Source organism: Cyprinodon tularosa, unplaced genomic scaffold (assembly GCF_016077235.1).
Source record: "Cyprinodon tularosa strain WSP-4 unplaced genomic scaffold, ASM1607723v1 ctg205, whole genome shotgun sequence".
In the NCBI taxonomy this organism is placed as follows: domain Eukaryota; kingdom Metazoa; phylum Chordata; class Actinopteri; order Cyprinodontiformes; family Cyprinodontidae; genus Cyprinodon; species Cyprinodon tularosa.
The window spans coordinates 810,601-822,852 of NW_024038756.1; the positions used below are offsets into that span (position 1 = coordinate 810,601).

Below are 12,252 nucleotides of genomic sequence, written 5' to 3' on the forward strand. Positions count from 1 at the left end.
CGCAGGGTGGCTGGACACTCCCTTAGAAATAGGGTGAGGAGCTCGGTAATTTGGGAGGGGCTCAGAGTACAGCCACTTCACCTCCACATCCAGAGAAGTCAGCTGAGGTGGCTTGGACATCTCCCTTGGGAGGTTTTCCAGGCACGCCTCACCGGGGGGAGGCCCAGGGGATGACCCAGGACATGTTGGAAAGACTATGTCTCTCTGCAGGCCTTGGCGCACCTCAGGCTTCTCCAAGAGGAGCTTGAGGAGGTGTCTGTTGACAGGGAAGGCTGGGAGTCTCTGCTGAGACTGCTGCACCTACGACCCCATCGAGGATGAAGCAGGACACGACGAACGAACAAACAAACTTTTCTTTACAATGTTGTCATTAATTCAGATGCATCTGTACCGTACAATCTTGACTGTAGCCCTACTAAAAGGTACGGATCGGACACTTAATCTGATGTTGCAATAAAAAGCAGAGAAGAATGCTCCAAGTTAAGGACGCATAAGCCTCTTCCATTGGTTGTGTTTTTTTGGGGGGGGGTTATTAACATTTCAGGGTTACCCTGCATTTAGCATCAGACAACTAAACACATCTCAGTTACATCTACAAACAAGACTAAAATTACCCACAGTTCAACACCATCAATGTCAAAACAACCTCAATGACATTGATGACTAGATCTAAAACTGAGGCAACAACCTCAAAATTCTTGGTTTGTTACCTTCACTGCCCCTTCTACCAAGCAGTAGGTTTGGACGAACGCCTTCACTGCCCCTCCTACCAAGCAGAGGATTTGGACAAACGCCTTCACTGCCCCTCCTACCAAGCAGTGGGTTTGGACAAATGCCTTCACTGCTCCTCCTACCAAGCAGTGGATTTGGACAAATGCCTTCACTGCCCCTCCTACCATGCAGTGGGTTTGGATAAATGCCACTGTCTTGTAGAGGGAAAAAAATTGTTTTTCTTTAAAACAAATTGCAACAAAATGCAAATGTTCATAGACAAAAATAAAGACTAGTCACATTTTTCACCTAAACCCAAAAGCCCAGGTCTTAAATTCATCTACTGTAACGTAAAACTAAATTAAATCACATTTAAGAATATCTTCTCCATGCAGGAAATTTTTCAGGACTTGCAAAAACATGAACTACAATAATTATTATTATTTTTCGATTTTAGACTATTTAAATCTACAGAAATTCAACCACAAAGCAATTAGACATATCATTCCGGATCTTTAACTTTACCTCCAGAGTCCTTTCTAACTGGCTGAGGGCTCATGCCAGCTTCAGACGTTTAGCAAAGCATAGGGATAAAAATGAAAAGTTACCATCTCAGTACAATGCAAATATTCAAAGTGGTTTATCAACATCTCCACAGTGGGATCATGTTTTATTGCTTCTAACTTGACAAAAGCAATAATGCTTCTTATCATTTTACTATAAAAGAGGCTTAAAGAATGCTACCTGAAGGTGGTGGAGGGCGTTGAGGCGGAGCTGGTCTGGCTGGAGGGGCGTTGGGCCGAGGTGGAGGAGGCCGTTTGGGCTCCAGGCCTAGACCTGTGGGAGCACCAGGCTGGAAGTCTACAGGAGGCCCTTAAAGGAAAAATAGTGCAAATTAGCTAATTATATTTACATTAAATTATGTAAACACATTTTTGAATGCTGTTTATTTTACATACTTCTCACCTTTTATTAGGACACATTTTCAGAAGGAAGGGTAACTAAAGGTTCTACAACATCACAATAATAAACCTATTACTGGTATTCTTGAGACCACTTTAAGCGGGACTTAGACTTCACTGTCACATTATATATCAGTAGAAACTAGACAGTTACCACAGGGAGTAGCAAAAATCTTACATGTGAAAAGAAGGACTCAAAGCTACGAGTAAATGGTGGTATGGTGTTGGTTGACTGGTCAGTGGTGTTGAAACAGAAGAGCGTAGAACCAACAGTGGCAGCTGATCCATGGCTTGGCTTGTTTAATAAGATCCTCAGAACTTAGGTGGGCTCTCACTTGGCTGGCATCATGTTAAGTCAACATAATCATGCTCACATTGGGCTGTAAGTGCTCCAATAATTAAGTGCACATGTCCTGTCACTGCTCTGTTTGCAACAACAGGGTTCTTACCAAGAAGCTTAATCAAACAATCCCGCTCTGCTCGAGCAGAAGTACATTAGAATGATAAAAGATCATAGCATAACTCTAACCCTACCAAGTGGAGGAGCCAGAGGGTAAACTGGGGTGATAATTGCCCAACCAAATAAAGTAAGTGCCATCCATGGTGCCACTCTGCTAAAAATGTCGCAAAAGTGTGAGTTTTATGATTCTGGTCCAAACATGTCATTTTCCAGTGAAAGTAAATACACCATACGCCCCTGCAGCTAGCTTCACTCTCAGTGGTTAAAGAATGTGCAAAGTATGAATAAGTGTCCTCACTTTATCGCAACACAGAAATATGTTTTATTAATCAGCCATCAAAATTTGAATGTCTGAAAACACAGCTAAGCATATAAAATTTGGTTTAAAAAGTAATAAAAAAAACATTACTTTTCTCTGCCCTGAGACGCTGTGGGCATGTCCCCTAGAGTCACAGAAACCACACTAAGGCCTTGATGCTCAATTCCGATTTTTTTTGTGAAATCCGATTTTTTTGCGTTTGCGTTCACATTTCCAAATATATGCAAATTGTATGTGATCTCCTATGTGAACTGCAGTCACACAACGCAAGTGTCCCGCATGCGCAGTAGAGGATGCAATGACGTCACAGACCAGCGTGCTCTGTGTTTACGGAAGTGAACATGGATGGTAGTGCCGGAGCACATCTAGCAATCTTTTTTGTTGTTTTTCTTGCCGCTTCTTCTTAGCAAGACCCAGAATAGCGACCTTTGTTGGGTATAAATGGCGTTCAGGTCGGATGAATGTGACCTGGCAGTTCAGACACAGGTCGCATTTTAAAAGATCAGATTCATATCGGATTCAGTATCACATAGCCAAGTGGCCTGGGTCACATTGGAAAAAATCTGCGTTGTTCAGACAGCCATGAAAAGATCAGATTCAGGTCGCATATGAGCCAAAAAAAATCGGATTTGGGTCACTTCAGGCTGCAGTGTGAATATAGCCTATGACACTATTCAATTTCATTGGAGCAGTTTTAAAGAAAAAAATATGCTGAATTCAGATTTTTATTTCAGGAACGATCAGTGGAAGCTTTGAGCATGGTTGACTCACATACAAAGAGGAAAGAGAGGAGATTCGCTCGGTTCTGTGACTGCAGACAGGCTGCAGCTGCTGCATCTGAGTCCCTGCGTTTTGGTATAGACGCTTGCTCACTAAAGCCGCTTTCACATTGAAAACCCGGGTCGACTTTTGGCTTTTTTTCCATTTGACCGAGAAGCCGGGTCTAACCCCCTACTGGCAAGCTGCGTGGGCACTGTCCCTCACCACTGCGTGTCTGATGACGGCATCAAACTGGGTGAACACTGCTGATGTTGACGAGTCTTCTTTATATAGTAGATGGTGACAAATCTGCTCATCTCCGTGGAACATAAGGAGCTCTCAAATCTCTATCTTGCCAGTACTGTGCCATGTTTCTCGAAAGCAAGTTGTTTAGGCTTGGTTTTTAACAAAAAACAGCGCAATGCTTTGATGATGTATGTTGCGCTCTAAGTCATCACGTAGTTTAGCTAGTGAGCCTGAGTCTGGTGTTTCCACTGCATGCCGATCAGAGCCGAGGCGATTTTAATGCGGGTCGCTTGCCGAGTCATATATATTTTGTTTTTTAAGTTAAGAGATGAAGCGTTCCTAACCACCATTGTCAGGTTATTTCACAATTTATAAATCAATAAACTTTATTAGTCATACCGGAGAAATTCACTTCAGTTTATTTATATAACCGCAAAATGTCAACATGTCCTCTTAAGGCACTTTAGAGACAATCCAATCAGATCATAAAGTCAGATTTTGTTAAAAGTTTTTTATCTGAGGAAAACCTGCTGATTGCATTCAGTCAATGATTTGCATGATTTGCTCCACCTAGATGAGCAAATTCACAGGTTACAGCACCACTTGGTATTGTAACAAATAGGTACAGCTTAGGAGCCACAGCTGCAAAGGCTCCGTTTCCTTAGGTTTTTAATGAGAATTTGGGAGAGATAAAAGCAGCCACTTTGCTGATCGAAGAATGCCGAACCATATGTAGGGATGGAGCATTTTTAAAAAAAAAACAGGAAGGGAGCAGCCCATTTTAACACTTAAAGGCATATAAAAGAATTTTACAAATGGAATTTAAACTTAACAGGAAGCCAGTAGAGGAATGCTAAAACTGAAGTTATGCCATCAGGTTTATATAAAATAAAAATCATGCTGCAGCATTCTGTATCTGCATTAGTCTGAGAGAGTGGCCTGGCAAACAAAAATTTAAAAAAGCCATGATGTCAAGATGGTGTCTTATCTCTGAGAACTGCCTCAACTAAAAAAAGGAGGACTGGATCACAGTATTTATTTTGAATTAATTTCAGTCTTTGGTAATTCTGACTCATAAATTGGTGACGTTAGATCTTTCATGCAACAGTTGATGTGCTACTCATACAAGCATGCATCCTTTCATGCTGCTTATTAAAGTGTTGAGGGTTTTTGGTTCACCACAGTGAAGCTGAAGACAGAGCTACAGAAACCTTAAGAAAAATGGACCAGATTGTGAGGGATTTCCGTAGTGTAAATGGGACAGCCATGGCAGGAGCAGAGTGGTGGAATATCAAAAGAATATATAATCCTAGAAAGTCTCAGTCCAGGGTGAAGTGGTGTTACATAAAAGTCATATCAAACTATAATTAAATCCTGAAACACCTTTGAGTTTTGCACAGCACACATCAACACCACAGAACAACATGTGCTTTAGAGGGAACCACTACTCTACAGTCAAACAAGTGGAAAAACACACCAACTGCACCATCACCCATCTTATTACCTGGTATTTCTCTCCATTGTGAAGATGGACTTAAATCTGCTTCCACTTCTTACAAAACAGAATAAAATCACAGTTTACATGCCAGCAGGTGGAACCTACCAACTATGCAGGCGATATGTGGAACACCTCTGTAGTGGAGTGATTTGCTATTCAGTGTAATAATAATACCTTGCGACGGTCGAGGGGGTTGCTGTCCACGGCTTGGTCTGTTGGGTGCAGCAGGTTCCCCATGTGTAGGAGAGGGACACGGACTGCTGCGGGGGGACGGCAGCGGTGAAGATCCAGATGCGGAACCTGCTCCAGGCTGCAGGTGCTGGGGAAGGATGTCTTCCTCCTCGTCATCCACATCACCTGGAGCAGCGGATGAGAATGAAACACGTAGATGGTTTAAAAATTATCTACAAACGTCAACTCTAAAAAAAAAAAAAAAACTATCTACAAAACCTCTGACCTTCCATATCGTAATCGTCATCACCCACGTCCACATCCTCAGCAAGTAAAGTGGAGCTGGCTGAAGTGGGAATGCTGCCGCAGATCCTCTCCACACTCATTTCCTCCTCCAGACTCTTGATCCATCCTGGACTCCTCAGGCGGATGTCAATCATCTTGTCGAGCACCTGTAGTATCAATCAGCAAGGTTTGTTTCTATCGTATTTACCCAGAAAAAAAACACAAACATTTGAACAATTTACAGAAGCGGCGACCTACGGTGGAACCACTGAGAGACAGCGCGGCCAGAGCAGAGTAACCTTCTAAGAAGGTCACCCACATCTTCTCCTCAACAAACCTGCATTAAACAAACAAACAGTTATCTGGCAATAAGGGGCTAAAGCAGCACATATATGGATCTCTGTGTTAGCAGCTCACCTGATGAGAATGACTTCCCCAAAATTAGCAAACTTATCAAGCAGCTCATCGATGAGTTCATCACTAAAATAGTCCTCAGGCCCAGAGGAGCAAAGGGAGACCAAGATGGTTCCATCTGGAGGCCCCTGCAGAGCGATGACTTCTTTGTAGACCTGGTGTCGTTCCTCTGGATCCACCTCTAGGATGTCCACATCTATTATTGCTACCACAGGTCTTTGGAGAGACGGATTTTGTCAGGATTTTCCTGTTTAACCACTATAATAAAGCCCAGTGATTGATTTTGACAACAGATGCCAAGATAATTACCTGTGATCTGAGGTCTTGAGCTCAGCCCTGCCGTAGTACTTCAAAGTCCCAGGGCTCCAGGCCTGCTCTGGATTCTCCTCCGCCTCTGCAGATGTAGAGGCTGCACCCACCATGTTCATCTCCTCAGCTGATACAGACACAGAAACATCCAGACGGATCTCTGAGTTGGATGTTTGGATTTCTGTTTATGCCAGCTAAAAAAATGCTTAAAATCAATATAGTTTATGCAAGCTGCCCTCCATCTCACCTGTTCGGTTGAAGTTCCACTTTCTCCTCTTCCAGAGGATGCGGTCGGTCCACGCTGGTGTGCGGCACTTCTCACTGGTGTCATAATCTTCGGAGAAGAGGTCATACTTGTAAGTGGGGGCGAAATCCAACTTTCCTTCAATGAAGCCTCGAAAGATCTGCAAAGATATACGAGGCCGTGCTTCATTAGGTTTTGCACCCGTTTCAGCAGATGCACTCCATGTTTAACTAATCAAAGGAAAACACAGCATTTCTTCCCCAACGTTTACATTTCTCTGTCAAATTTGCCGTCATGGTGGGGAGTTTTTTCTGTATTCTGTCATCACAGGTCAGATTTGTTTCAGCTAAAGCAAGAAACTATTTCAATGCAACAGATCTTACCATTCCTGCATTTTTTTGGTCCAACAACTGATCACCAGCTGTTAAAGCATCCCAGTTCTGCTGTCTGATGAGCTCTTTTACTTCCTCGTTGGGAAGGCTGATTCTGTAGTTAAAGTCCCCACACCAGAACACATAATCATGCGAATACAGCAGACGGCCCTGCGGGAGAGGATAACAATGGTCTCAAAGCCGGCTAGGTAAAAGTGGGTTACCGGTTTGTGACAATAACTGCTGCTACCATGGGGAAGCTGAGCCTGCGAGTGATCTCGTTGTAGTCGTCGTTCCTTTCCTTAACCTGAGACTGGCCAGCAGCAAAGTGGGAGCAGACGAAGCAGATGCTGGTGGTGTGGAACAGCAGGCGGATGGCGACGCCTCCCTTATTACCAGTAGCCCCGCCCATTCCAGTTTTTACTGTATCTACAGCGACATCCCTGTAGCGTCAAGAATGTACAGTTTTAATAAACTCAGCCGCTGAATGTTTCTGATGAGGACCTGTGCAGTTCTTACCTGATGAAAGGCGCATGCTGCGGACGGATGAAAACAAACAGGCACACTCCCACCAGCTGCTCCGAAGCAAGCAGCACGTATTTGTGGTCCCTGGAAATGCTTTTTTGGAGCTCAGCTGCCCACAGTTTCTGGTTAGTGGTGCTGAGACAAAGAGGAGATGCAGAACGCAAATAAGACAAGCTAAATTAACCTGATATTACTATAACTTGTAGTTAAAACTTTACATGATCCTAAACTCTGCTTTTTTAAGATCTGACTTGAGTTCAATTTTCAAACAAGTGTTTCCTTACAAAACATTTAATATCCCTTAAATTAAGCAATGACTTTAATTAATTCTACTGCTAAGTATTCACAGACATTTCACATTTTGACATGTTCAGGGCTGAAACAATCAGATTAATCATGATTATCGATTAATCGATTATTGAAATAATCGTTTAGTAGTCTTTTAATCGTTAATTGGAGCATAGAGACTCTTAAATATGCCTTTAACTGACAGAGCAACCCACTCAGAGCCTTAATTATACAAATACTGTAGAAAAAATATAACAACATTCCGCATTTAAGATAAAAAAATAAATAAAAAAATTGTCTGTCAATATGGGTCTATCCACAATTTGCAAAACACTCGTTAGTTGCAGCCATAGACATGCTATTTTAAGAGCACATGAAATAATTGCTAAGCTGCTGGAGACAAAACTCAAAATATTTGCAGCTGCGACTGGTTCTCATTATCTTGTAGGGTCACCTTTTGCTGTGGCTAAAGCTGCTAATCCTCTGGATTATGTCTATAACAGCTTTGCTCATCTAGTCTTTTTCTCTCACTATCAGATGATGCAAAACAGTTCAAACTCAGTTGGACTGGATATACAACTAATTATTAAAAATATTGTATTGTAGATAAATGAGAACCTTGACTAGGCCATGCTAATGTATGACTGCTGTCTGGTCCGATCCATTATTTAGGTCCTCATTTATCTCATCGAGGCTTCATTGGATGTTTGACGCTTACGATGCTTTTAATCACCTTTGCCTCAAACATCGCAATAACTTCATACCTGACCTGTTTGCAATGTTCATCAGTTTTTTGATTCCCTTTGCTCCCTTGTGATCTCTAAAAATCGTCTCAAGGTGTCACTGAATCCTTTTATTTATGGTAAGATTTATTATTCTATTTATTCATTAATTATGTTTAAGTTTTAAATCTTTATTTTTATGTTTCTAAGAGGCATTAGTTAGTTATGCAGCATAATAAAATAATATACAATATATTTTTTGCCCCAATAAGATACATTACATTTTTTGACAATCTGCATAAAGTTATGTTGCAAAAGCAGTATTAAACGTATTAAAATACATTTGTATAAAAATCTGTCACAGGTCTCTCACTGTAGAAAGTTACTTAGTTCATTATTAACTCTAATAATCAGCTAATTAATCTCAGAAACATACCTGGCACTGACAATGTTCCCAGCATTCAACTCGACCATTTCCTCAAAGCCAATGGCAAAGATATCAATGGGATTGGCTTTACTGTCTGTGAAGTAAAAGTTCAAAGCTGATTGGGAAATGTACAAAACCAGATAACAAACATTTGTCCAATTACATGATTCCTCTGACTCAATTAGTCATAGAAACATCCTAAACGTAGACATTTCTTTGCGCTCTCAAAATAAAAAAAACTGGGGGAGGATTTGCTTACAGGATAATCTTTTTTAACCACCTTCCTGATTTATATCTACTGTACTCTGTACTTCTTCACCCACTGGTCAATAAAAATTATTTGCACCTGTGCTTTAGCTTTGGCATTACCCAAATCAATAAGAACGTACCCTGAAACTCGGGAAGCCCTGCCTTCTTTGGAGCATCCAGCAGCCAGTCGTTCAGAGTTTGGTTGCGAAATGCGATGCTCCGAAACTGTTTTCCCCCGTTGACGTTCCAGGTGCCGACGCAGATCCGGATCTGCTTGGGTTTTGTGTATTTGTGGTGATTCTGACACATTCCCAGCAACACTCTAGGAGAGGCTGCAGAGGGAGGAACAGATGATTAGAGTTCAAAATTTAAGTGAGTGTAGATCAGAGAGAGGGGTGGGGGGAGGGAATATCAAATGGATGAGGAAAGGCTGATAAAGAAAGGACCAAAGCAGTGGGTTTATAATTAAAATACAGGCGAAGGTCAAAAGGAACATTAAAAATAAAGGGGATGGTAAAACTGTGTCCACTTCACTGAAAAACGTTAACAGAGTAATTCTTGGTAATGATTTATTACTGCCTGCAAATACCCACCAAAATATCTGCTGCAACATCAAAACAAAATGTTCAATTTCCTCCTTTTAATCAAATCATTTATGCAGCTACTTAATTAAAACAGACAGTGTAATAAACCACAACCAACAAAGAAACAAAAAAATAATGAAATGCAAACAACTTTATGACAGGAAAGGAAAACATGTCTGTCTGCTGGCTGCAGTCTGTCCGTTACTGTACCTGATTGTAAGACAGGCTCTGTGACTAAGATTGTTTGCAAGTGGGAGAGAAGGAAAAAAAGTTAAGGTTAGCATTCCTTCAAGAGATACCATTGAGTAAATATTAATGCTGCTTATGAACAGCTTTCTACTGAAACCCAAACTCTGGCTTTAGATGAATCTATAATAAAACATTTCACATTCTTTAGATCTGTTTTACACAATCCATTGGTGCAACAACTATAAGTACCCCTGAAAACCTCAACAGGGATACCTTTTTTTATGAAGTTTATGCTTTTGTTTTTCATGTTTATCCAAGGTTTTAGAAACATATAAGGAATCCATTACTTTCTTTTTCTTTTGGTTTTAATGAAACCTATTTTTTTTTTTTCTAACAGCCTCTGACCACCAGGTCTGATGAGAACCCTTATGTATCAGAGCGGTAAAAACACCCAAAGTGTACCTGTAGAACTCAACATTCCAGGTCGGTTTGGCATAAATCAAAGGATAAGTATGTGTAGAAAAAACACAGGTCCAATTTTAGGTACGTTTGAGGTGCTGTGGAACTATTTTTTATTATTTTTTTTAAAGACTGCTTGACATGATGACATCTGAAGCGGCAAAACATTATAAAATAAAACCTTTTTTCCTCATCATCAGGAGTCAAAATTTTCAACCATTGTTTGAAAACACACGGTCAGATCATTCAGTGAAGAAAATTTGGATCTTTTTAAACGTTTCTGTGTGAGATTATTCAGCAGCATTACAAGATTAATTTGTTTAAGGATGCATTTCAAAGGACACAAAAATATGGATTGCACTGTAAATCTATAAGTATAGACAAGAACAGGAGGCTGTGCGTAATTTCATGGCTATTCAGTTTATTTTCAGTGTCCAATTTTTGGAAAAACTTACTTTTGTCAAAGAGTTATTAAGACAATTCAGAAGAGAGCAATTTAGAGTTTCTACGAGGTTTCCATTAAATTATAAGCCACTTAAAAAAAATTACCATAAAGACTGGAAGTGGTGAGCAAGGCTCGAGCCTTGTCTGCCAAATCACTGTTTAGTGTGGATCCCAGCCTCAAGATGTCGATGGCCTCCTGCTTGGAGCTATCAAAGAAGTTGTTTTGGATGGTGCGGGTCACGGAGCGAGCTCCATCTTTGAGCTTTCCCGCCTACAGGAAGAAAAGTATCCAGAAGTTAAAAAGAGCCACACATTAAGTATTATATTAGATGTTTTACATTTTGCCCACAGCAGGATGAAAAAAAAAGGTAAAACAAAAAGACTGGAAGGAATTTTCTAGAGAGATCCGTCAGATTTCGAGCTGATTGTAGTAGATTTAAATGATTTCTTGGGCAATGAGCTTTAAATTTTTGAGCTTTCCTAAACCACCACAAGGTGGCAATCTTAACAGATTTCTCTAGATTCCAAGAAAGGTTGCACGTGTTGCTTTAAACATTAAAATAAATGACAATATATACCACCAGATGTATTTAACCAAAGCCTTTTCCCTTCTTTATTTCTTTTATTTGTATAATTCTGCTCAGAGTGAGATTTCCAGGAATGTTCAATGAAAGTATATGTTATCAGAAGGATAATCAAAGGAAAGCAGACAGGGATTATACGGAATAAATAGTAAAAGATTTCACCTATCCCATCCTCCATTCTCATATCAAACCATTAGACCCTGAAATACACAGGTCACCAGAAATAGTCCCACAGCTCAAAAACAACATCGACCATCCTGATGACTTACCACGTAGGTGGAGTGGTCCACAGGTTAGCCAAAAGAGACAATACAAATTATTAAAGAAAGAGAAGCACAAAAGTCTACACAGGCGATCAACTGTTCACACAACTGTTTGGATCTTACACTTTCATTAGCCTCTTTCTTATAGAAACTTCATTTCATCAAGTGGGTTAAAGGAAAAGTTCGGTCACATTCAGAATACAACCTTCTGATAATACTTTAAGTATGAAATTATTGTTTTTCATTAAGAGTAATTTAATTTGAATGTGCTTTACCGGAGGCATCCATGTTTGTCAAAGAACACTACTGCCACTACCAGTTTGTGACATCACGGTAAAATATCGGCTGTTGCCCCATTATGCATGATGGCAATGACCAGTGCACTATGTGAAGCAGAGTAACAGGTGAATGATGTGTTTTTTCTCTGGCCAGAAGTTCAATGGCAAATCCTCAATCTTAAAGGAGGACAACGAACCCGTGTTGGATCATGAATTGGAAAGGTGAAATAACTATTTTTTTCCCCCACTTTTCCGATGTATTACAACATCCAACTGCCATGCACGTGGACATTGTCAAGTTTAACTATAGCTCTCGCGAATTTCAATGGTGAAGTCCTCTTGAAATCTTAAATAATTTTTGATTGCTGGGGTGTCTAGTAGTTCCCATTGATTTTGCTTGTAAAAGGGGCAGAATGGCGTTCAGGTTACGGCACCGCAACAACACTGCTGCAAGATGTCAGGAGTGACTAAAGTTACTAAATTTGGTCCTA

The 12,252-nt window shown here is 40.6% G+C and overlaps 1 protein-coding gene across 15 annotated transcripts in view; it reads right to left on the reverse strand.

The window, feature by feature from the left end:
- synj1 (synaptojanin 1) overlaps positions 1-12,252 on the reverse strand; it is a 37,287-nt gene that overhangs the window by 10,615 nt on the left and 14,420 nt on the right. For 4 of the 15 annotated variants that reach the window (XM_038284983.1, XM_038284989.1, XM_038284984.1 and 1 more), the window contains 17 exons: positions 10,742-10,907; positions 9,755-9,778; positions 9,101-9,292; positions 8,721-8,805; positions 7,269-7,409; positions 7,000-7,192; positions 6,762-6,920; positions 6,382-6,538; positions 6,135-6,261; positions 5,829-6,041; positions 5,670-5,748; positions 5,413-5,578; positions 5,130-5,312; positions 4,962-5,009; positions 1,456-1,584; positions 1,237-1,275; positions 711-926 (listed from right to left, as the gene is read on the reverse strand). In XM_038284983.1, the coding sequence (XP_038140911.1) occupies positions 711-926; positions 1,237-1,275; positions 1,456-1,584; positions 4,962-5,009; positions 5,130-5,312; positions 5,413-5,578; positions 5,670-5,748; positions 5,829-6,041; positions 6,135-6,261; positions 6,382-6,538; positions 6,762-6,920; positions 7,000-7,192; positions 7,269-7,409; positions 8,721-8,805; positions 9,101-9,292; positions 9,755-9,778; positions 10,742-10,907 (2,317 nt within the window). The remainder of the gene's footprint in view (positions 1-710; positions 927-1,236; positions 1,276-1,455; positions 1,585-4,961; positions 5,010-5,129; positions 5,313-5,412; positions 5,579-5,669; positions 5,749-5,828; positions 6,042-6,134; positions 6,262-6,381; positions 6,539-6,761; positions 6,921-6,999; positions 7,193-7,268; positions 7,410-8,720; positions 8,806-9,100; positions 9,293-9,754; positions 9,779-10,741; positions 10,908-12,252) is intronic. The other 11 variants (XM_038284994.1, XM_038284993.1, XM_038284997.1 and 8 more) reach the window with 9 other exon arrangements.